General features: G+C 43.5%; 2 protein-coding genes across 51 annotated transcripts in view; one reads left to right on the forward strand and one right to left on the reverse strand.

The window, feature by feature from the left end:
- The window catches only part of HERC1 (HECT and RLD domain containing E3 ubiquitin protein ligase family member 1), a 109,078-nt gene extending 95,590 nt beyond the window's left edge, over window positions 1-13,488 (forward strand). For 29 of the 50 annotated variants that reach the window (XM_083475394.1, XM_083475436.1, XM_083475405.1 and 26 more), the window contains 13 exons: window positions 394-549; window positions 1,282-1,404; window positions 2,524-2,626; window positions 3,896-4,065; window positions 4,613-4,751; window positions 5,141-5,310; window positions 6,099-6,289; window positions 6,484-6,649; window positions 7,950-8,026; window positions 8,939-9,191; window positions 9,458-9,610; window positions 11,072-11,377; window positions 12,852-13,488. In XM_083475394.1, the coding sequence (XP_083331520.1) occupies window positions 394-549; window positions 1,282-1,404; window positions 2,524-2,626; window positions 3,896-4,065; window positions 4,613-4,751; window positions 5,141-5,310; window positions 6,099-6,289; window positions 6,484-6,649; window positions 7,950-8,026; window positions 8,939-9,191; window positions 9,458-9,610; window positions 11,072-11,377; window positions 12,852-13,037 (2,193 nt within the window). In that variant the 3' untranslated portion in view covers window positions 13,038-13,488. The remainder of the gene's footprint in view (window positions 1-393; window positions 550-1,281; window positions 1,405-2,523; window positions 2,627-3,895; window positions 4,066-4,612; window positions 4,752-5,140; window positions 5,311-6,098; window positions 6,290-6,483; window positions 6,650-7,949; window positions 8,027-8,938; window positions 9,192-9,457; window positions 9,611-11,071; window positions 11,378-12,851) is intronic. The other 21 variants (XM_083475438.1, XM_083475404.1, XM_083475442.1 and 18 more) reach the window with 1 other exon arrangement.
- Window positions 13,392-21,631, reverse strand: FBXL22 (F-box and leucine rich repeat protein 22). The gene is made up of 2 exons (XM_083476026.1): window positions 20,458-21,631; window positions 13,392-14,736 (listed from the first exon to the last, which is right to left on the reverse strand). Exons 1-2 carry the CDS (start codon window positions 20,790-20,792, stop codon window positions 14,391-14,393), a joined length of 681 nt encoding a protein of 226 aa, XP_083332152.1. The 5' UTR covers window positions 20,793-21,631; the 3' UTR covers window positions 13,392-14,390.
- Window positions 21,632-23,383: the final 1,752 nt, after the last annotated feature.

Below are 23,383 nucleotides of genomic sequence, written 5' to 3' on the forward strand. Positions count from 1 at the left end.
GTTTGAGTCAGTAAGTAGAGAAGACGTTTTCTAAATCTTAGAAAAGGCTTTACAGCTAAAGACAATGAGTGCCTTGGGTGAGGGCTACAAATCCATCACCTTCCTTTTCTTGAAACCCTGAGGCCATGTGTTCTGTTGGAAATCACACATTCGTATACTGTTGCAGACCCTGTTTCTAAATACTTCTAGATATATTCATAAATAAAAAGGACATTCACCATATTTATAGTATAGTGTATTTTAAAGGGTTTTTTTTTAGAGTTTTTAAGGGTTTTTGAATGTTTTATGTAGTTTTCAATTTCATTGTTCTGTACGGGACAATGACAATAAAGATATCTATCTATCTATCTATCTAAGATCTTCTGATCCACTCTCCCCTCCCCTTTCCCCTAGATGTCCTGTGGCTTCAAGCATTCAGCTGTGGTGACTGCAGATGGCAAACTGTTTACCTTTGGAAATGGGGATTACGGCCGACTTGGATTAGGAAACACATCCAACAAGAAGCTTCCTGAAAGAGTGACAGCACTAGAAGGCTATCAGATAGGAGAGGTCAGGCTTGATTTGCATTCATATGTTTAAAGTGCACTCTCAGATTGCATCACAGTCCCACAGGCGCTTCTACTTTACAGGCTGGAATTTGAAGGAGGAAATTCCTGCCCAACCATGTTCCCATATTTTAATGTTAGGTAGTTCAAAGCACGTGTACAGGCAGCAACAATCCACTACTAGCCTACCCCAAAAGAAACTCTACATGTGCAGTAGCTCACATTTCTACCTCCACCATTGTGTACAAGGTGCTTTGAGATCAGAATATGGCCACCAGCACTCCCTGAAGGAATGTTGGTGTGTCTTGGTTGAGATACTTAGCTGCTCTGAGGATTCCAATATCTGTAGGGTCAGCAGCATCAGCATTTGCCTAGCCTTTTTAAAATGCTGCTGTTTACAGAGTGACTAGGTTGCAGAGCAACTGCCCTGGAGCTTTTGAGGCAGCCCTCTCTACCATCCTGGGGGTAGGCCTTATGTGCCTGATGTCTTGTGGCATAGTTAGGCCATTGATGTCAAACGTAGGGCCTCCCACGTCCTCACTTTGGTGCCTGCTGCAGCTCATTCTCCCCTGTGGCCCTGGTTGTGGCGCCATTACTACTCCTGCTGAAAGTAGGCTGGAGAAGAACCTGCTACAGTGATAGTCCTAAAACCTCTCCCCAAAGCAGCTGTTAGTTGAGACTTCTTGTTTTTGTTTTCGGTAGAAACCTAATTACAAGTTTAACTCTTCAATACTAGGTTGCCTGTGGACTAAACCACACCATAGTAGTGTCCACAGATGGCTCAATGGTTTGGGCTTTTGGTGATGGTGACTACGGGAAGCTGGGCTTGGGAAACTCAACTGCAAAATCCTCACCACAGGTTAGCATCCTCTGTGTAATTTCTCCCATAATATCTCTAAAAGCATGTTCTGAATACACTTTTCTTTCTGCATGTCTTTTTGTTATAGCAATAGAACTTGTTGATTTGCATTTACCTGCCTTGGATCTCAAAGTGGGACGTTCAAATGAGTAACCCTGGCTAATATCTGAGCATCTGTATGTTGACTCAGAAGTCAATCTGCTGAATGTACAGGGCTTGCTTCCAAAGAAAACTCATTTAGTTGACAAAGTTAATTTAACAAACACAAGTACACAGTTAAAAGGCATTTAGGGTAGTGATAAATTAATCTGCACATAAGACAACAAAAACTAAAATACAGTGTTGGTTAACAGTAGTTTATATCTGCAACATCCATTAATTCTTACCCCAGAACCATAAAATCAAGTTCAGTATCTGAGACCTCGGCCTGCCATTGCAGAGTCCTGCAAATCATGTGTATGCATCCCAGATTAAACATGCAAACAAAAACAAATACTGAAGCTATAGTGTTATTAAATTTATTACTCACCCTTCTCTAGCAGGTTCCAGGGTGAGTTGCAACAATTTAGAATTCAGTATTTGAAACAATTAAAATATACTAGTCACAGGAACAGGGTGAATGGATTCTGAAAACACATATCTAAGGTATCAAAGGTCCGCATAAAAGCATCCATTGGAAGCTATACAGTGAAGGTGCTAGATCCACCTCTGAGGGAGCGGTACTCACAAGCTAGAGTCTCCTCCCCCTGCTCATTTCAGGGGAGTGCAACCTTGTCCAGAGCAGGGTCTCCAGACGTGGCACACATAATACCTCTGTTTTTTCACTATTCAGCTTTTGTTTTAGTAGTTTTGAGATTAGGATAATGCAACTCAATCACTTTTTCATGAAAAGCAGTTCTGTTTCCATTGGGCAGAAGGATATACTTGTATGATTCTGGAATTTTAAAATGAATTGAGATTGAATTGCAGTATGCCCTGAAAGGTGGTTTATAAATATTGTAATAAATTAAATTTCTGTTTGAGACGTACTGTCTGTTTGTCTGGTTTTTGTTTTGTTTTTTCACTGTGGATCTGTTATTAAAGTATGGCAGTAATTTACCTTTTACTCTTTTTTCATAGAAAGTAGATATTCTTTGTGGAATTGGAATAAAAAAGGTTGCCTGTGGGACCCAGTTTTCAGTTGCATTGACGAAAGACGGGCATGTCTATACATTTGGCCAAGGTAAGCTTAGTTGGCACTTACTCAATAGTGCAAACTTTCCATGCACTTCAGAGCACCCATCCTCCCATAGCCCATCACTGGTTGGTTGGTTGGTTGGTTGGTTGACTGATTGATTGATTGATTGATTGTACTGCCCTTCATCCAAGGATCACAGGGCTTACAAGTCACAGGGTGGTCTGCCTGGAAAGAGATGTTATGCCATTGTAAGAAAGTGATTGTCAAAACTTCTCAAATAGATTTTAGCCTCAAAATTAAACAATGTGTTGTGTGTTAAACTGGCTCGCTTAATGATAAAACATTCAGAAAATTCTTCTGGACATCATCTGAGCACAAATTGGGGTGGGATTTGCAGTCTCTTTGGAGACACTTACTGCACGTGCACATTGGCTCACAGAAGGCATTAGCACTGCCAATGTCACACACTGCTTTTTCAAGATAGAAGCAAAGGACCTTCCCTGCAATCTAGCTCTCTCATGGGTGGCAGCAGCGTGCAGGTGATGGACAGGGTCAGAGTCACCCCACACTGTTTCTGTCACCTATTCCTTCCATCAGTATATGCACAAACACACAAAGATCCATTCCTCCTCTCCCTACCCCACCCACCCCCACCATAAAAAGGCCATGTGCTCCTTCAGCTCACAGGAAACCATTTTGCTGCCTGAGGAAAATGGCAATATGACCTACCCCTGCACCCCACATACAGAATCCCACATGCACACTGGCACTCAGACATCAACAGTGGGAATGGGATATCCTCCTTCATTGTACCTGAGGGCAGCAGGCTGGCTGAGGGGGCTCAGAGAAGGTTAGCTTGGGGGAGCCAGGGGTGATTATAGGGGCTGCTGCCTCCCTTGACATCTATTGCTTCAGGCTGTGGTCTTACTCTGCCTAATGGTAGGGCCAGTCCTGATCAAACAGCATGGAGAAGACTGGCAGGCAAGGATGCATGTACCAGTTTGGAGTCCAAAAGAGTTTGGTGGCTAAAGCATCTTTCTGAGGGACACTGCTGCTGTGGATTCTGTGATCAGTTTTATTTGCTTGCTTGCTGTTCCTCTCTCCTCTCTCTTTCTCTGGTGGTGGTCAGATGTGGAAGTTGCAGTGAGGTAGGAGAAACTTGGGGAAAGCAGGGCATGGATAGTGGGGTTGAGGAGAGTCCACAGACTGGGATTGAAAAACTGACCAGAGGCCCACAGTTCTCTCTTTCTGCTTTCGCCCTTTGAAGTCCCTCTTGTTTCCTGGGACACATGACCAGATTTTGTACTGTTCCAGACCGGCTGATCGGCTTGCCAGAAGGGAGAGCCCGCAACCACAACCGTCCACAGCAAGTTCCAGCTTTGTCAGGAGTCTTCATTGAAGATGTCGCTGTTGGAGCAGAACACACTCTTGCTCTCTCTGCCTCTGGGGACGTCTATGCCTGGGGAAGCAACTCGGAAGGGCAGGTCTGTGGAAGGAGAAGAGTCTAATTTTGACCACCAAAAGTTTGCCTTTTCTGCCATTTGAATGAAAAGAGCAAAATACAGGCAACTCCCTATTTTAACAGGGGTTGTGTTCTGGGTCATTGTGTGCATTGGTGGAGCACGCCTAAGCCTGCCCCAGTGCCGTTCCACCACTGCCCCATTCCTCCCCCTTTTGAGGCCCAAAACTGCTTATGTACCAGCAGTCACACACCAGTTGAACACGCGCAAAACAGTCTATGTTCAGTTAAACATTCTTTCATTTTAGATTACTGTCCCTACTTTATTCCCAAAACCTTTCTGCATGGTGAGATTAAGGAACGGTCCAAGGTATATGAGCCTTTGCTTCCTCCATCTTTCACCAAACACACAATCTAATGCCTGAACCAGGAGACACATTTATTTGAATGTAGCATCTCCCTGTCCACCTGCTCCCAGTCCAGAACTCCAGTTGTGTATTTGACAGCTCTTCTGCATGCATTAGAGGGTTACGTAAGTCCTCCTTCTCTCCAAATCTCTTCCTGGTGTCTAGCTTGGACTGGGCCATACCAACCACATCCGGGAGCCAACTCTGATTACCTTCTTGCAAGGGAAGAGCATCCGGCAGATTTCAGCGGGGCGATGCCACAGTGCCGCATGGACAGCTCCACCTGTTCCACCACGAGCTCCAGGTAAAGAAGGGTGCTGAGGTTGGGAGTGAACCTGACAGCCAAGGACTGTATTGGCCATTTCCCTGCAGTGCCAATCCCAGGTTGGGGGGCAAAGCAATATTTACATGAGTCCTGATTCTTCTGTCCTTAAGACTTTTGATGCTGACAGAGGAGCAGGATGGGATAGCACCCAATTAGTGGTAATTTACACAACCAATATGATTAATGAGCAACAATATTGTGTCATTTTGACAAAAAGGTGCTTTCATGCTCTTTGTTGTCCTTTCCCCTTTGAAGATCCACCAGTGCCAATTTGTTGGCATTACAGGCCTGTCAGAAATGGTTGTATATGCACAAGGCCTTTGAGGCTGCAGGATCACACACTTCCCTTCTCTTAATTCCGATGGCAGGTGTCTCAGTGCCTTTGCAGCTTGGCTTGCCAGATGCCATCCCGCCTCAGTATGGGGCGCTGAAGGAAGTGAGCATCCACACCGTAAGGGCAAGACTGAGGCTGCTGTACCATTTCTCAGACCTCATGTACTCCTCATGGAGGTTGCTGAATCTCAGTCCCAATAACCAGGTAAAGTTCCGTAATTTATAACCTTGTCACAGGTGTATTCTTAAGCTTGTAAAATCTCACTCCAATAAAACCTTAGTTACACTGCTTCATAATCTCTTGTGTATAGTAATCTTTTTAGCAGCTAGTCATCCCACTCACACCTCCCTAAAAGAACGAGCTAATCCATGGGGCAGCTTGCAAGCTCTGCTTAGTGTGATTGGGGGCTGTGGAGGTGCACAGTTGTGTGGTCTCTTGCACAACCTCAGCTCACATCATGGAAGCTCATATAGGCAAACCTTCTATGGATTGTGCCCTTTGGTGTCAAAGCCAAGTCTTGAAGTGTCAATATCTTTAAATGCTTTTGCTTAAATATATAAATGGAAAGTGAGGCTTGGAAATAAATTACAGCTACGCAGCGTTTCTAAGGAGGTCTCCATAATTGCAATGGAAGGTGGGGGAGAAAGAAGTCAAGTGCAATTCAGCCCCTCCACCCTCAGGATTCATGTCCAGAGAGGCTGGTCTGCCCAGTCCCAGAAGCACTTTGCCTGATACTCCATAGAGGAAAACTGGCTGCAGGCTGAGCTAAGGGGCTAAGCTGGGGGGGGGGAGCCCCCTTCCTGCAACTTGCTATTTGGTTTGCCAGTATTGTGAAGGGGATGTTTGCTGTGTGTGGCTCCTACAGTGGTGTCTCTTTCAGGAGCAGCAGGGACTCCAGCCCAGTCCGCTGTTCTGAGGGAGGGAGGTTGGCTGGCAGGCAGGCAGGCAGGCAAGCAAGCACTGGGGCTGGAGAGCCTGTTGACCTCAAGCAGGCGGTCCTCCTTTTCTTACAGAACAGCACATCCCATTACAATGCTGGGACATGGGGGATTGTTCAAGGGCAACTGAGGCCGCTACTTGCACCGAGAGTTTACACCCTCCCTATGGTCCGCTCCATTGGAAAAACCATGGTTCAGGGGAAAAACTATGGGCCACAGATAACCGTCAAAAGGATCTCAACAAGGTCAGGCTGCATTTTTCTTTCTTTCTGGTGTTGTAGGAGGGACCCAGTCAGCATGGAACACTATGCAAAGCCATGGCTTAGTGCAACTGGGCAAATGTCATGGTTTAGCTTAGCCTCATATCCGAATCAGTGCTTGTTTGTTTTCCTCCAAGCAAGATTGGTTGAAGTTAACAGATTCTTTTTCCTCCCCACAGAGGTCGGAAATGTAAGCCTATTTTTGTTCAAATCGCAAGGCAAGTTGTGAAGCTGAATGCATCGGACCTTCGCCTGCCCTCTCGTGCCTGGAAAGTGAAATTAGTGGGGGAAGGTGCTGATGATGCAGGCGGTGTCTTCGATGACACAATTACTGAAATGTGCCAGGTATTTGATTTTCAATATAGTTTTAAATGGTTTCAGTTTCTTCCTCAAAATCTTATCTCCTGCGCATGTGTCCTTGGCCTGATGAAAATTCTGAATTAAATGCCAGCCTGTTTTGGAATGGAAATGGGATTGTTGAGTTGGAAGGTGATATTATAGTCCAGCATTTTTTTACTTATGGCAGGATTCTGAAATGTGTGAAGTGAGGGTATTTTGCAGGTTAACAAATTGGTAGTTTTGTATAGCTATATAGATCTAATAAAAAGTGTGGCAGTCTATGGTAAGAGGACCTTCCTTGGGAAAGCAGCTGAAAGCAGCCAGGCTGAGATAATGTTGGCCAGTCAGGTAGCAGAATGTGTCTCCCATGTCCTTGCATGCCACTCTGTGGCATCCCCACGAGGGGGCAGGAATGGCTTGCTTCTCCATGGGATCTGCCCTCCTCATAGCCAGGGACACCTGCACTTATTCAAATAAGATTTTTCTGGAAACTCCATAATCTCAGCAACTGGCCATTTGGGTATAGAGGCTCCCTGCCCTGTTTGTTTACCAGAAATTAGGTGGCTGTTCAACAGGGCTATGCACAGATTCCCAGATCTGCCTTGTTGCTCCCTGGATCAAGCTGATTAGCTCAGGGCCAGCTTGGGAGCCACCCACCCCAGATCGTCCCTGAAAGGGGACAGGCCAATGATTTTTAAAAGGATTTTAAACCCAATTTTAACGTAGTTAAAATGAGGTTTTAAAAAGGTCAGGTGGGGTGCACCAACACCATGTGGGATCCAATATTCCTACAGAATAATCAATATTGTTAAAGGCAGCAAAGAGAACACAGAGAGCTCTTACTTGGGGAGACCACATTGCCCCACCCCAGAGAAGTGTGCTTCTGCAGCTCTGGCTCACATCCAAGAGAACTTCCTTGTTGGATTTTGCTCCTTGTAAATTATGGCTTCTTGTGGGTACAGCAAGCGTTTTCCCAGCCAGCAAAATACTTTCTGCTGACCCTGTCTATTGTGGACCTTAGTTACCTGCTATTACTGCTCCATAGTTACAGCATGCCATACATTAGCATGGAATTAGAGTTTTATAATATTTTTTAATGAAAATGAAGTCTGTTCCATGATTCAGTTTGGAAGCACTGAGACTGAGTTTCTCTAACTCAAATCACCACTAATTTTGTGTGTGTGAGGGCTACAAAGACCCTTTTTGTTGTAGCTAGTATGAAAACATGTAGTTTTATATGCTTGGGCAGATCTGATAATGCCTTAAATGCTCTCTCTCTCTCCGTCCCTCTTTCTTAATTTATAAGGAACTTGAAACTGGTGTGGTAGACCTCCTGATTCCTTCCCCAAACGCAACAGCTGAAGTCGGCTACAACAGAGATCGGTAAGTGGCAAGGTGTTCTCTTCTTTAAAGGCTGCTAGTCTCTGAATTCAAGGCAGGCCCTGTTGAAATGAGTGAGGGAAGCCCCTGTGATCTTAGTAAAATCACATAGGTATTAAGGGGAGTAAAATGTTGGATGTTGGCTCTGGACTGTAAAAGGTAGACAACTGGATGAAGGCCGGCTAATTGCAATCAGGATTCTGAACTTAATTGCCTGAGTTTGATCTGCAGCTGCCCTCTAGTGGTATATTTGCAACCCCCTGTCAGAGAACCCAGACTCTGAACTATACAGCAGCTTGTAGATCAAACCCATGCCATGCAAAGCAGCTATGTATGCTGTTGGAATAAAAGTTCATTTAAACACTTTAAAAGGTGTTTGCATGAAAATTACTCCACCACTGAACCAGAAGAGACTGGGTTGTCTTAAATAAAACTAACCCTTATTCATAGAACATAATGCAGTAAAATGCCCCCACGTATTGAGGCAGTCACATGATAAGCTCAACATGGCAGAATCAAAGGACACCGATCTTGTGTTTATGGAATGGCATAAAAATATTGAAAATAAAATAAACTTACGTCAACTTCAGCATGTTAAAAATGGTTATTCATATTATTTTGTGCCAGATTTCAGGGCATATTCCACAAATAGCTTCAAAAATAATTTGAACAAGTTTGTGTTTGGAGTTTTTACTGCAACATATAAGATTCCCCACCAGATTGGCCCATGACAGCCTCAAGGATCTGAGCTGGTGGGCAAGCAGATGCTGTATTTATCTCTGGGCACAAAACTGCACTTAAGTGATGCAGAGTCCCTTGAGTCCTGTGATACACGCTCAGATCCTGACTCTTTGGGTAACCATTCTAGTGAAGCCTGTGTATTGACATCACTCCTGTGCCTTGTATCTTTTCAAGGTTCCTCTTCAACCCTTCTGCCTGCTCAGATGAACATCTGATGCAGTTCAAGTTCCTGGGCATTCTGATGGGTGTGGCCATTCGTACCAAGAAGCCTTTAGATCTTCATTTGGCTCCCATGGTCTGGAAGCAATTGTGCTGTATCCCACTCACTCTGGAGGACTTGGAGGAGGTGGATCTTCTCTATGTGCAAACCCTCAACAGCATTCTTCACATTGAAGACAGTGGGATTACGGAAGAGAATTTCCATGAGGTAAGATAAGCAGTAAGCCTCTGTCCAACTGTTTCCACCTCCTGAAGTCAGCATGCTAGGTGCTGCCATGCAAGATCATGGCCCTGGAGTTGAAAGTCATATACTTAGTTTGGGGGCACTTGTAGAATGAGAAGTAAAAAGAATGCATAGTTGAAATCTAGGCTAAGGTGGAAATCAGTCCATGCATAGTAGTGAAATGATAAATATGGACATTTTGGAAGGTTGGCCACAACTCCAGTGTTAAAAGTGTTCTTCTTTCCAATTAGATGATTCCTTTAGATTCATTTGTTGGCCAGAGTGCTGATGGAAAAATGGTTCCCATAATCCCTGGTGGGAACAGTATCCCACTTACTTTTTCAAACCGAAAGGAGTACGTGGAAAGGGCCATCGAGTACAGACTCCATGAAATTGACCGTCAGGTGAGAATCTCAGATGTATTTATAAGGTTTTCATTTATTTCAATAGCTGTTTATAATTTAAAATTTTCCCTAGTTTTGTGACTGCTTCCTATTATGAAGACTTTTGTGTTGTCACTTTGCTGCATTCAGGGGTCCAGTGGCTTCATAGGTTTGCCCTCTGAAAGTTTATAGTCAAATAGGTTCTCATCTGGATGCATCCGGAATATAGTTTTGAAAAATATTTTTAAATGATACAGTAGAGTGGAGGAAGAGATTTAGCAAGATACCTCACGGTTAGTCCAATCTGTGCTGCTGGCGTATGCAAGCTCTCAAGTTCCACATCAAGACTAGTTCTTCCTGTCAGTGAGCTCTTTGAAGCTGAAAAGTATACTATATTAAATTAACAACAACAACACACTATGCTACCTCATTAACGTTACTTGAGCCAACCAAAAGTGTTTTTAGTCTATGATTGCAATAATATAGTTCTCTCTTAGGGAAGTACTCCATAAAACCTGTTTCTTACCAAACACATGCGGAACTCAATGCATATCCTTTTTCAGAATATCACTTGATCATTGACAGTGAATCTAGTTACAGATAGGTAGCCGTGTTGGTCTGCCATAGTCAAAATAAAAAAATTCCTTCCAGTAGCACCTTAAAGACCAACTAAGTTAGTTCTTGGTATGAGCTTTCGTGTGCATGCACACTTCTTCAGATACACTGAAACAGAAGTTGCCAGATCCTTCTATATAGTGAGAAGGTGGGGAGGGGTATTACTCAGAAGGGTGGTGGGAATGGGTGATTGGCAGATAGCTGAGATGAGCCTGTTGACGACTCTTAACGACTGCAATAGGTCTTACAGGAAAAGGCAAGGGGTGAGAAGGTGAAAAATGGCTTAGTCATGTATAATGAGATAAGAATCCAATGTCTTTGTTCAGACCAGGTCTCTCCATGGTTTTGAGTTTGGTAATGAGTTGCAATTCAGCAGCTTCTCTTTCCAGTCTATTTCTGAAACTCCTTTGTAGTAAAATCTAGTGTTGCTGTTTTTCTCAAGTAGTATGTACGTACATACATAATTCTACTTATATGCCACCTTTACACTGTTCAAACCCTGCTCAAGGCAGCTTACAGCTTGAAATACATAGCTGCAACATAAGTCAAAAAGAAATATTAAAAAATAGACAACCAAACTGAACAACTTGCACACAAATCACAAAAAGATCTAAAATAGATACAACCCCCCCCCTCAAAAGCTAGAACAGCAAAAAAAGGGGGCGAGCTTTTTAACAACACTGCAGTAGTTGCACACAAGGTCACACCATTTCTGGCCTAGCATTCCCTTTTTGAAGATTTATTTTAGTTACATTAGCTACCAGCTACGCGTCCCAAAATGTGTTTTCACTGACTGTACTTCGGATTGTGTAGCTGCAAGGTATAGATCTGTGTGCCGCTACTGAAATCCATCTCTCTGGGCTGCAGGTGGCCGCAGTGCGAGAAGGGATGTCGTGGATCGTCCCGGTCCCCTTGCTTTCTCTTCTGACTGCTAAGCAGTTGGAGCAGATGGTCTGCGGAATGCCAGAAATTTCTGTGGAAGTTCTGAAGAAGGTTGTACGGTACAGGGAGGTTGATGAGCAGCACCAGCTGGTTCAGTGGTTCTGGCACACCCTGGAAGAGTTTTCGAATGAGGAGCGTGTCCTTTTCATGAGGTTTGTGTCAGGAAGATCTCGCCTGCCAGCTAACACAGCGGATATCTCTCAGCGTTTCCAAATAATGAAGGTCGATCGGGTAAGGTCCCACTTTTCCTCCTCTTTATTGTTGTCCTGCCTCAGTCTGGCAACAGAAAGCTGGTAATCACTGGACACTGAAACTTCTGAACAAGTAATATTGAAACTGAAGGTAGCCTAATAGATCTGGCCCCACTGACTTAGAATGTTCATGTAAATGCTAATCTTGAACTGACAAAGCCTGTGCAGGGGAGTGAAGAACTTCCTCTAGATCAGGGTCAGGGAACCTGCGGTCCTTCGGATGTTGTCTGTCTCCATCACCCCTAGCTACTGGCCATACTGACTGCGGCTGCTGGGACTTGGAGCCCAGCAACATTTGGGAGGCCCTCACAGGTTCCCTCCTTCATGCTGCAGATGAAGGCATTCAATTCTCGCTTGAAACAAGGCTCCCTTGGGGAAAACCGGTTGTGGTGAAGCACAACTAGATGGGGCAATGTGCCAAACTTAGCTATTCAAAGGACTAATGAAGTTGCCCAACAGAGGAATGGGGCAGCAAACACCAGCCCACAAGGAAGGTTGGATGGACTTAGGAGCTCTCTTTTTTAAGTGGCAGAGCCCCTATTGGTTCCATTGGGATTTTTTCCTCCTGTGTTGTTTGTGGAACCACTGGGGAGGTGAGAGATGTGTGGTGTGGTGAAAGGCCTCTGATGGGGATCTACAGAATGGGGGAGGTGTCTTTCCTGTCATCCTATCACAATGACAGCTAGTTGTTTTTAAATCTTCTTTTCTAGCCTGTATAGAATGGATCTTGATCTCTCCATAGAATAGAAAGTGATCTTTAGAAGCTGGGCTGTAGGCATCTCTCTTAGGGTGTATTTTTTTGAAATGGGGGAGAGGTAGTGCAAATCATATTGCCAGTTTGGAAATCCCACACTCAACATCTCCCACCCCCCACCCCCTATAAGTTTCAGGCTGGCTCATAGTATCTTGGTCCCCACACACTCCTCTGCCTTCCTCCAGTACGTATTGCAAAGTGAGGGAGTTGGGAGGAAAGGATGGGAGGCAGATACCTCCCTGAGCTGTCCCTGCATTGCCAATGCAAACTCTGAGAAGGGTGGTTTTTAGAAGTGAACACTGGATTCGGAGAATCTTGAGCAGAAGAATCCCGAGCTTTGGGGTTGTTCAAGGGAAGGTATTTCCCCCCTTGAATATTAATATTAATATCAATATCAACAACAACAATACCATTAACACCAGGAAGAATAAAAAATATTGGGTCCCCAAAGTTTCTGTCAGCAGTGGAGGATCCAAGTATGTTTGGAAGTCTTCATTGCACAAAACTGGAAATACAGTGTTACTTGCTATTTCCTCTCACCTTGCCACTTGTTAATATTGGGCAAGAGGGACCTTGGAGCCAAGAGGAGCCTGCCTGCCTCGGCCTTTCTGACTCTTAAGAGGGTTCTTAAAAAAACAAACAGCCTAGGCTGCTTCCTTTTCTGCTTAACCATCTTCTTCCTTTCTCTTCCTCTCCACAGCCTTACGACAGCTTGCCTACCTCACAGACTTGTTTCTTTCAACTGAGGCTCCCACCCTATTCCAGTCAGCTAATCATGGCCGAGCGTTTGCGCTATGCAATCAACAATTGCAGGTCTATAGATATGGACAATTACATGCTGTCCCGAAACGTGGACAACGCTGAGGGCTCAGACACAGATTATTAACTCTGTGGACAAAAATCATCTGCCTTTTTCGCCCATGTCAGATTTCAATGTTGACACCATTTTATGGTAACAATAGATGTTTTAGGAACATAAACAGCTGCCACCTTTTTAGTTACTCTAAATGTAACAAAACTTAGATGTGTTTATTTTTTTGTGACTGTAAACAAAAAAAAAAATGCAAAAAGTGAGATCAGTAAGGGTTTTCTCCCCCTCCCCCCATATTTTTGTTCACTTTTGATAAGTTTGCATGGAGCCTTTCTGGTGCATTTTTGTTGGGAATGGTACATTTTGTAAACCCTCCCAGTGAACATGAAGAGTTGTACATTGTGTATAATTGTTCATTAGAAAGGACAGTTTTACATGAATATTCATATATTTATTTTTGTTTTAATTTGAAATGCCTGTCCAGGGTTCCTTATGCAGAGAAAATAAAGCAAATTCAAGAACTGAATTGTGGTTTTGTCAATATTTGACATGGTGCTGACCCAGAACCGGGGCTTGCCATTTGGGTCTCCAGTTTGTCTTCCACAGTATATTAATTTCCTTAAATGAGGTTGACAGCTGAAACCGGGATGGAGGCTTCTGTAATCTGGCACATGAAACTACAGGACTTCCAATGAGAGCTGGAACATCAAAACAGGACGTGTGCTTTGTTCACTCACTTTTGTCTTATGGCTCAACAATTAGTCTTAATTGTGCAGCTGTGGATGCAATGCTACTTTTTCTTACAGTCCCAGAGGAGTGCTAATCTGAGAGGGCTTTCAAAGGAAGGTAGTATAAAAGTAAAGAGTAGTGAAGAATTGCAGTTAATAGATTTACATCATTTGCACTAAGAGAGACGGTAGAGTTTAAGCCATTGTAAGGTAACAATTTCCTTTGTCAGTTTTTGAGGTATTTTTGAGATTCCAGTAAATAAAGCAGCTGTGACCCTTCAACTCACACCAGCCCAAGGCAGTATAGTAATGGTCAGGGAAGAGCTTGGTGTCAAACAGCTGGAGGGACCCAGTTGTTCCCTGCCCAAATGGAGGAAAAATGCATTCTCACAACATCAAGAGCGGGTTCTTTCTGGATCTTACTAAGTAACCTAAAAAAGCATAAAAGCCAATTGAACACTTAATGTTCCCAAACCATCAGGAACTGTTCCACACCCCCCACACCCCACTTCACAAATTCCTCTGGCTCTGCAAACTTTTCAGTCAGCTGTGAGGTTGCTAGTTCTGAGTACCTAACTCCAGGGCTTTGCCATTCTCACCATTTAGTGAGTTTGTGCATGAGAACAGCCAGGTGACTGTATGCGCATGGTCACCATCTCACAACAGAAAGAGCCCAGAGCCCGGCAGCTTCTCTCTTGGCTTAGTGCCACAGCAGCTTCTTGAACGCTCTTTCTGCAGGCGAGTTGCTGCCTGGCTTTTTGTCTGGGATCATGTCTGCACTTCTCTCTGCTTTTAGAGAGAGTAATGGACGATTTTTACGGACTTGCTGCAAACCAGCCTCAGTTATATTCCTGCAGAAGTCCACATGTAAAATTTCTAAAGATGTAGCGTAGAGGATTACAGCTTCCAAAGTCCGGTCAGTTATCTGGACACAGTTTTCAAGTTGGAGAGTGTTCAGACAGGAGCAGCTCATCAGAAGCAGCGTGATACAGTCGTCTGTGACATGGCCACATCCAGACAGCATCAAAGACAGCAAGTTGGGGCATCTGAAAGAATGAATGCTATAGGTTAGCAAAGTAAAACGTAAGCCACACAGTGCTAAAGTCCTCTACCCCTCACTCCACTGAAGCCAATTCAAACTCTGGCCCATATCTATATGAAGCAGAAAACATAGCACTATTTCAAATGAGACTTTATACTGACCATGTTCTCTAGGAGCAAACAGCCCACAGAATACAGTAATAAATTGCATTAACAATGGCTGTTAATTTCCCTCTAACGTACAACTTCCCTGTTTAGGGAAGTTTTTAATATTTAATGCTGTATTGTTTTTAACACTTGATTGGAAGCCGCCCAGAGTGCCTGGGGAAACTCAGCCAGATGGGCGGGGTATAAATAATATATTATTATTAATTATTATTATTATTATTATTATTATTACAAAACCCTCTCCAAACCATGTATGTATAGCTATGGATGTAACTTAGGATAATGCTTCAAGCATCTAATCAAGTGGACTTTCTAATTCCAGGGTGACTAATTTGGGAGCTTCAGTTTGGTAATGATGATGATAATTTTTTATTTATACTAACAGCTAGAGGGCCATGAATTCCCTTTCCCTGCTCCAGAAAGCTTATGCCAGAATAAATTTTAATCCATTAGGTTCCACAAAACTGTTGCATTTGCAGCATCAGACCAATAGCGAATATCCCCCTCTGCAGCATCTCCCAATATTATAATCTAGCTAACCTCAAAATATTTAGAACATATCAAATATAAGCTAGTTAAACATACTGGGAAGGTTCTTCCAACTTAAGTGAGGGAAAGTCATGCAAAGGTGAACCTGCTGGATCAGACCACAGACCTATCATCTTACAGCATTCCCTGCTTGCATTCTGCCCAGCAAGAGAGCAGAAGCCCTCCTGGTGTTTCCTAATAACTGGTAGCTAGAGGCAGAATATAGCCATCACAAGTGCATGGAGGCTACTTCTCTGCCTTGCAGTCTTAGGAAGACTTCACCATTCAGCAACCTAAGAGGAGGGTGCATACACAGATTGGCTACTGAAGCTTTTCTGCTGTTCAATACCAATCTGTGTGAATGGACTCTGTTCATGTAAGGGCATCTTATGCCCTAATATTTGCTAGTCTTTCAGCTGCTCCAGGAGTTGGGAGAATTGCTTGCTAGACCTCAGATTGGCTGTGCAGAACACTCTACCCCACAAGCTCAGGCTATTGAAATTTTACTGAACAGAGAGCAACATTTAGAGCCAGGCTATACACATCAGAAACTGTGTGCGCTACGGTCTCTAGCTTCATGAGCTGTGTTCTATAACTGGATCAAGCACAAAATTTTGCTAGATGAGAAGAGTAGAGGGGGTTTTCCCCTCCCAGATTTAAAAATATTATGAGGCAGCATGCCTGGTATGAATGAAGGAGTGGGTGGAATTTAAATATGTGAGGACTCTGGATTTAGAAGGATATGACTTGAGGTTTGGTTGGCATAGTTATTTGTACAAGACTAAAGTAAAGTAAGGGACGCGGGTGGCGCTGTGGGTAAAACCACAGTGCCTAGGACTTGCCGATCATATGGTCGGCGGTTCGAATCCCCGTGGCGGGGTGAGCTCCCGTCTCTCAGTCCCAGCTCCTGCCCACCTAGCAGTTCGAAAGCACCCCTAAGTGCAAGTAGATAAATAGGTACCGCTTTATAGCGGGAAGGTAAACGGCGTTTTTGTGTGCTGCGCTGGTGCTGGCTCGCCAGAGCAGTTTCACCACGCTGGCCACGTGACCCGGAAGTGTTTTCGGACAGCGCTGGCTCCCGGCCTCTTAAGTGAGATGAACGCACAACCCTAGAGTCGGACACAACTGGCCCGTACGGGCAGGGGTACCTTTAAGTTTAAAGTAAAATAAAGGCCAGTGGAAGTGATGATATTCCAGCTGAACTATTTAAAATTTTAAAAGATGATGCTGTTAAGGTGCTACACTCAATATGCCAGCAAGTTTGGAAAACTCAGCAGTAGCCAGAGGATTGGAGAAGATCAGTCTACATCCCAATCCCAAAGAAAGGCAGTGCCAAAGAATGCTCCAACTACCGCACAATTTCACTCATTTCACATGCTAGCAAGGTTATGCTTAAAATTCTACAAGGAAGGCTCAAGCAGTATGTAGACCGAGAACTCCCAGAAGTGCAAGCTGGATTTTGAAGGGGCAGAGCAACCAGAGACCAAATTGCAAACATGCGCTGGATTATGGAGAAAGCTAGAGAGTTCCAGAAAAACATCTACTTCTGCTTCATTGACTATGCAAAAGCATTTGACTGTGTCGACCACAGAAAACAATGGCACGTTCTTAAAGAAATGGAAGTGCCTGATCACCTCATCTGTCTCCTGAGAAATCTCTATATGGGACAAGAAGCTACAGTTAGAACTGGATATGGAATAACTGATTGGTTCAAAATTGGGAAAGGAGTACGGCAAGGCTGTATATTGTCCCCCTGCTTATTTAACTTATATGCAGAATTCATCATGCGAAAGTCTGGACTGGATGAATCCCAAGCCAGAATTAAGATTGCCGGAAGAAATATCAACAACCTCAGATATGCAGATGACACAACCTTAATGGCAGAAAGTGAGGAGGAATTAAAGAACCTTTTATTGAGGGTGAAAGAGGAGAGCGCAAAATATGGTCTGAAGCTCAACATCAAAAAAACGAAGATCATGGCCACTGGTCCCATCACCTCCTGGCAAATAGAAGGGGAAGAAATGGAGGCAGTGAGAGATTTTACTTTATTGGGTTCCATGATCACTGCAGATGGTGACAGCAGCCACGAAATTAAAAGACGCCAGCTTATTGGGAGAAAAGCAGTGACAAACCTAGACAGCACCTTAAAAAGCAGAGACATCACCTTGCCAACAAAGGTCTGTATAGTTAAAGCTATGGTTTTCCCAGTAATGATATATGGAAGTGAGAGCTGGACCATAAAGAAGGCTGATCGCCGAAGAATTGATGCTTTTGAATTATGGTGCTGGAGGAGACTCCTGAGAGTCCCATGGAGTGCAAGAAGATCAAACCTCTCCATTCTTAAGGAAATCAGCCCTGAGTGCTCACTGGAAGGACAGATCGTGAAGCTGAGACTCCAATACTTTGGCCACCTCATGAGAAGACTCCCTGGAAAAGACCCTGATGCTGGGAAAGATGGAGGGCACAAGGAGAAGGGGAGGACAGAGGACGAGATGTTTGGACAGTGTTCTCGAAGCTACCAACATGAGTATGACCAAACTGTGGGAGGCAGTGGAAGACAGGAGTGCCTGGCGTGCTCTGGTCCATGGGGTCACAAAGAGTTGGACACAACTAAACGACTAAACAACAACAATAAAGTACATAAAGGCTGCTTCAACCATTTGATTGGGAAGTCTAACACAATGTATGGAGTAGGTACAGAGACCTGTTAGAAAGAAAGAACCCATCCTGGGTATCCCCAATAGAGGTTGTAGCAATAAAAGATCAATCTGGAGGAAAAATGGGGGACATATAAGGACTTACTGGAATTTAAGGATGACACTACCAGACTCAAAAATTGAGAGCTACTAACAGGAGTAGTCACACACTGGTTTCAGTATACTCAAGCAAGATATATAGGAGAGATAAAGAAAGAGGGTTTGTAGAAGGCGGGTTAGAGTTTGAAAGCACACTATTAGGAAGCAACCAAGAAACTTACCAAGAGTATACCAAATCCTATTAGAATGTGAAACAAAAGATGAGTTAGTGAAGGCAGCAACGATACACTGGGTTTCGGATATTGGACATAATATTGAAAAATTATGGGAAAAACTGGAAGACAATAATTTTTTTGGCATGTTGCACAATTAAAGAAAATATCCAGAAAATGACCTTACAGATGGTTTCTGACATCCAGTAAAATCTCTAGAATGTACAAGAAAAGATCCAACTTGTGTTGGAAGTGTTCAGAAATAGAGGATATGCTAATTTATATGTGGTGGAATTGTAAATGTGTCCAAAAAAAGGGGAGATGGCATATAACGAACTCAAAAAAAATTAAGCTCACATTTCAAAAGAAATCAGAAGCCTTCTTAGAACAAATACCTAGGAAATACCAAACCGTACTCATGTATGCAATAACTACTGCGCGAATGTGTATCTATTGAATCTATCTATCAACAAACCCTACATTAAACGTCAACTTCCCTTCCTCCCCTTCCATGATTCATTCCAATTTCTCCTTTACTGTTGCATATTTTAATTACTCCTTATTCTTTCTCTTCCAGTTTTTCCTCCATTTATAATTTTACTGCTAAATTTATTCTAATCCTGCTAACATTTTAAGTTGCTTACAATAATTTTTCAAATACTCCACAATTTTTTCCTAAACTTCTTTAAAGACTTTTTGTTCCTGCTGTTCTATCAGTTAGGCTAGCATTAATTTCATCTGTCATTCTTCCTTTGTTGGTATTGTGCCCTCCTTTCATTTTTTAGCATACACCATTCAGGCTTCCATTATTGCATACATTAAAATATTTTTCAGATCACTGGGTATACCTGACCAATTATTCCTAAAATAACAGCTTCTGGTATTTTTATAAAAGACCTTTTCACCCAAAAATTAATTTCATTATAAATCATCTCTCAGAAGCCTTTCACTACTTTACATGTCCACCACATATGGTAGAAGGTACCTCAATTTTCCTTACACTTCCAGCAGTATCTAGTTCTGACTTATACATCTTCGGCAACTTACTAGGTGCTAGATACCACCTATATATCATTTTCATACTTTTAAAATTATTATTATTATTAATACCCCACCATCTGGCTGGGTTTCCCCATATAATTCTCTTTTAATGTATAACATGCAGTAAATTTTAGTTCCATAGTTTATCCCATTCACTCAGTTCACTATTATATCCTATATCCCTTGCCTTATGTATCATTCCTGGTTTTACCAGCACATATTTTGTTTCCCACTATACATTCTAGAAATCAATTTTTCTGTGTTCTCTATAAGCTCCCTTTCAAATTGTGAGCTTTGATTCATAAAACCATTTTTTTTTATTTTGAACATTTCATTCTATTTTAACTAGTCCCTTCCTGCTTCTGTAATGTTCTCATATTTCTTAAGCTTTGCCTCTTGGTCTGTAAAGTTCAAAAACTCTGTGTTGCCCAGTCTCCGTCCATATTTCCTTTTTTCAAGGAGATTGCTTCTATGGGTGAAAGCCATAGAGGTGTTTTCCTTTCCAGCAGGTTTTTGTATTTTTCCCACACTCTAGATGGAGTGACCTTTCTGCAGCTGTGGAATTATTTGTACCTTGTCTTAGGCTATCAATAGTTAATCTTCCTACAGTGAAATGAAGGAGGGGCCCAAAATTCGTTTGCTTTAGCTGGAGGGCAATAACATCCATTTGAAAACTGCTTGGAATAGCTGGCCAAGGTAAAGCACATGCTGGAAATTCCAAAGCATAGAAGGCTGCTATGCTTGATTTGATTTTTTCACCTTAAAAAGATGTTGGAATGGTCCCATGGGGAGGAAATAAGGGATAAGAATAGGAAGAACCCTACTAGAAATATTGTGTTGTACTGCCTGTTACAATGATTGAAGAGTACTCAAGAAATGCATGTAAACAAAAGTACTGTGATTCTGATGCGAAACCGCAGAAAATCTAAGAGGAATCAGATCGTACAACTGCAGCCTATGCAACACCCATCTATCACGAAGCCACCCGTTTTATGAAGCATTTCACAGCCCAAGAACTTACCTGTTGCAAACTTGTTGTAAAAAGTTATTGACTATGTGCTCATGGGTCTTGCAGATGTTCTGCTGCAAGGTGCTCTTCATCCAGTTCTCAACGTTGCACACTTTGATTTGGCTGGAATGCCAGCAGATGGAGAGGTAGCGCAAGGCTGGTCCCAGAACAAAGTTGTTCTTGGTCAGTTCTGCAGGAGAATGAAAATGCAGCAGAGGCCATAACGAGGGATCCTGAAAGACCCTGAACAACTTGACACAAGTCTGGGCTAAATTTTTCCTGCTCTTTTTATCCAAAAAGGAGAAGATGTGCAGAAGGCATTCCCAATTCATCTGTGTGATATGCATTGCCACTGAGTGGCTGTAGGGAGAAGGTATTGTATGTTTCAGCAGCAAGACAGGAGGCCTGAACGGCTTCCAAGTCACTTCTGGTCTCTTGCACAAATATGGTGTGGAATGGAAGCTATTTTTGGCTGCCAGCTGGCAAAGGCGTTTCAAAAAAGGGCAAGGATCAAGGGGAGGCTGGCTGCAGACTCAGTCTCTTCTCCCCATGGAATGGCTAGAGCAGGAGCAAAATGGCTTAGTTTAGTCAAATCTTGCCTTAAAAGGATTTATTTGCCTCCGAGACTATTCATGTTTAGGTGGTGGTTTCTGCTTGTTTAGAGCGCTTCCCAGCCCACCCCTCTGTTTATGTCACATGATGGATAAAAGCCACTGCTTCCCCTGTATAAGGTCTGAAGCTGGTTCACATCATACCAGGGCAGCTCCTGATTTCAAGGAACGGCTGTGCACCAAAGGCAGCCCACATGGGGGAGACAGCCAGGATTTACACACTGTATAAATCCACTGAGATTCTACAATGCAAGTTTAAGACTCTCTGCTTCAAAGCCCTGGATGAGCAGCACCTAGTATGCTGGACAACAGCTGGGTGCAGTCATTACTTAAGTCAGTAGCTCTCAAATGATGGAGTGGTTATTGCTAGCTTGGGGGGGCCAGGTTCTGTTATTTTTTGTTGTGAAGGTCTCATCATGTTGCAGAATGGGACACTTCAGCTACATAGTTCATGTATTTGGTTAAACAGAGATGAGAAGTAGAGGAAATTTCCAGAGACTTCCAAGAAATGATGAGAGCTCTGAGCTTGGTTATGAGTTAAAAGGTTCACCCAGTCATCCTACCTTGCTGCCTGCCTGGATGCAAACGACAGAACTGAAGCCCACCTTCCCATTGCTGCTTTAAGGCACCTGCTCTGGCACCCAAGGCTCCAGCTTGGCCTTTGTTATATTTAAACATCTCCAAGGACAGACAGACCCAGCCTGGGAGAAGAAAAGATCTGGGCAAAAATTAATCCATTCAGCTCCTTTGCATCTTGAGGAGGGGAGGCAGTCGTATCGCTCCTTGTGTCCTCTTTTGATTCATTATTGCATCTATATCTCACATTTCCTTCAAGAAACTGTCCTGCCCTCTTTTTATCCTCACAAGCACCCTGTTTCTATCCAAATGCGATTTTGGTTTTCAACGCAGTGTAAGGTACGGTAGTCTCTATGGGAGAATATTGTATTTAATTATGGGGTATCAGTGTTTTTAGGGTGTTAACCAGGCTGGGATCGCTGGCTTGTTGGTTTTTGAATGTCTGATGTAGATTTTTTCAATTTCGTTGTGCTGTATGGGACAATGACAATAAAGATTATTGTATCGTGATGTAGGTGAAGCCATGGGATGGTGACTAGCCCAGTCACCCAGGGAGCTTCTTTGCTGAGTGGGGATTTGAACCCTGGTCACTCAAGGGCTAGTCTGACAAACTGACCACTGCACCACACTTTCCCTGCAAATGCCCATCGGGATTCTTCATGAAGCACAACCCATAGCCCCAAGTGAAACTTATTCCCTTAAAAAGGAACAGAAACTTCAGTGGAGGTACAAGAAAAAGGAAATGAAAGGAAGCCGTTCCTCTTGGAGCCCCTTCCAAGCTCCCCTGCTGGGGGAAGGAGAGGCCGTCATTGACTGGACAGGGGCTGTTCTACAGAAAGGCTCCACACAGCTGTTCTAAATGATCAAGGATGCAAACACACAACAGCTGACTAAAAGAAATAATGCAATCTTTGTATCGAGTCTGCAAAGGGGAGGAACTTACAAGAAATATTTAGCCAAACATACTCTGCGTACATAGAGATGCCATATGTCTGGTTTTTCCTGGACATGTCCTCTTTTTCCTGGTCAAAATTTCTCTCCAGGCAGAATTTATAAATTTGGCAAAATGTCTGGGTTTGGCGGCTGGCTGACTGGAGCGAGGAGTTGTGCACACAGCAGGGGAGAAGCGGCAGCAAAAAGGAGCTGTCAAATCCGGGCTCCTGCTGCAGCTGGTGTGCTTTGCCGGGACTTGGCTGGCAGGTTAGAGCCGCAACGCCAAAGCCACTTCCTCCTCCTCCTCCTCCTCTTCCACACCACCCTCCACCGGTCAGATGTAGGGCAGAGGTTGCAGAGGAAACATCGGTTGTGTGTGTGGAGCATGGGATTCCAGAGCGAGGGAGGCAGGCATATCCCTGGGGGACAAGAGGGAGGAGAATCCAGGCTCTGAGGCTGGAAAGGATCTTCCGCTGGAGCACAGCTCCTGTCGTCTGGCCTCTCCCCTGCCCCCCTGGCTGCATCGGGCCCTGGGCATGTGGCCTCTTGGTCCTTCCGGTCTCCCTCCTTAACTTAGCAGTGGTGAAGAGTTTTCTGGAAAATTATCAGTGCTTTAAACTGATTGGAATCTAACTTTTTTGGCTTACATTTACGAAAAACAACTGAAGTATGTCATGTTCTGCATAATGAACACAAACATTGGAAGATTTCCCAATAACCTAAAAGTATTAGAAATAATATTTAGGATTAAAAAATAAAGAAAGCTTACTTAATGTGGTTTAAATTCCAACAGTATCAAAGCATTACTAGGATATTAT

The sequence above is a fragment of the Podarcis liolepis genome, assembly GCF_965112155.1.
Source record: "Podarcis liolepis genome assembly, chromosome: 14".
In the NCBI taxonomy this organism is placed as follows: Eukaryota; Metazoa; Chordata; class Lepidosauria; order Squamata; family Lacertidae; genus Podarcis; species Podarcis liolepis.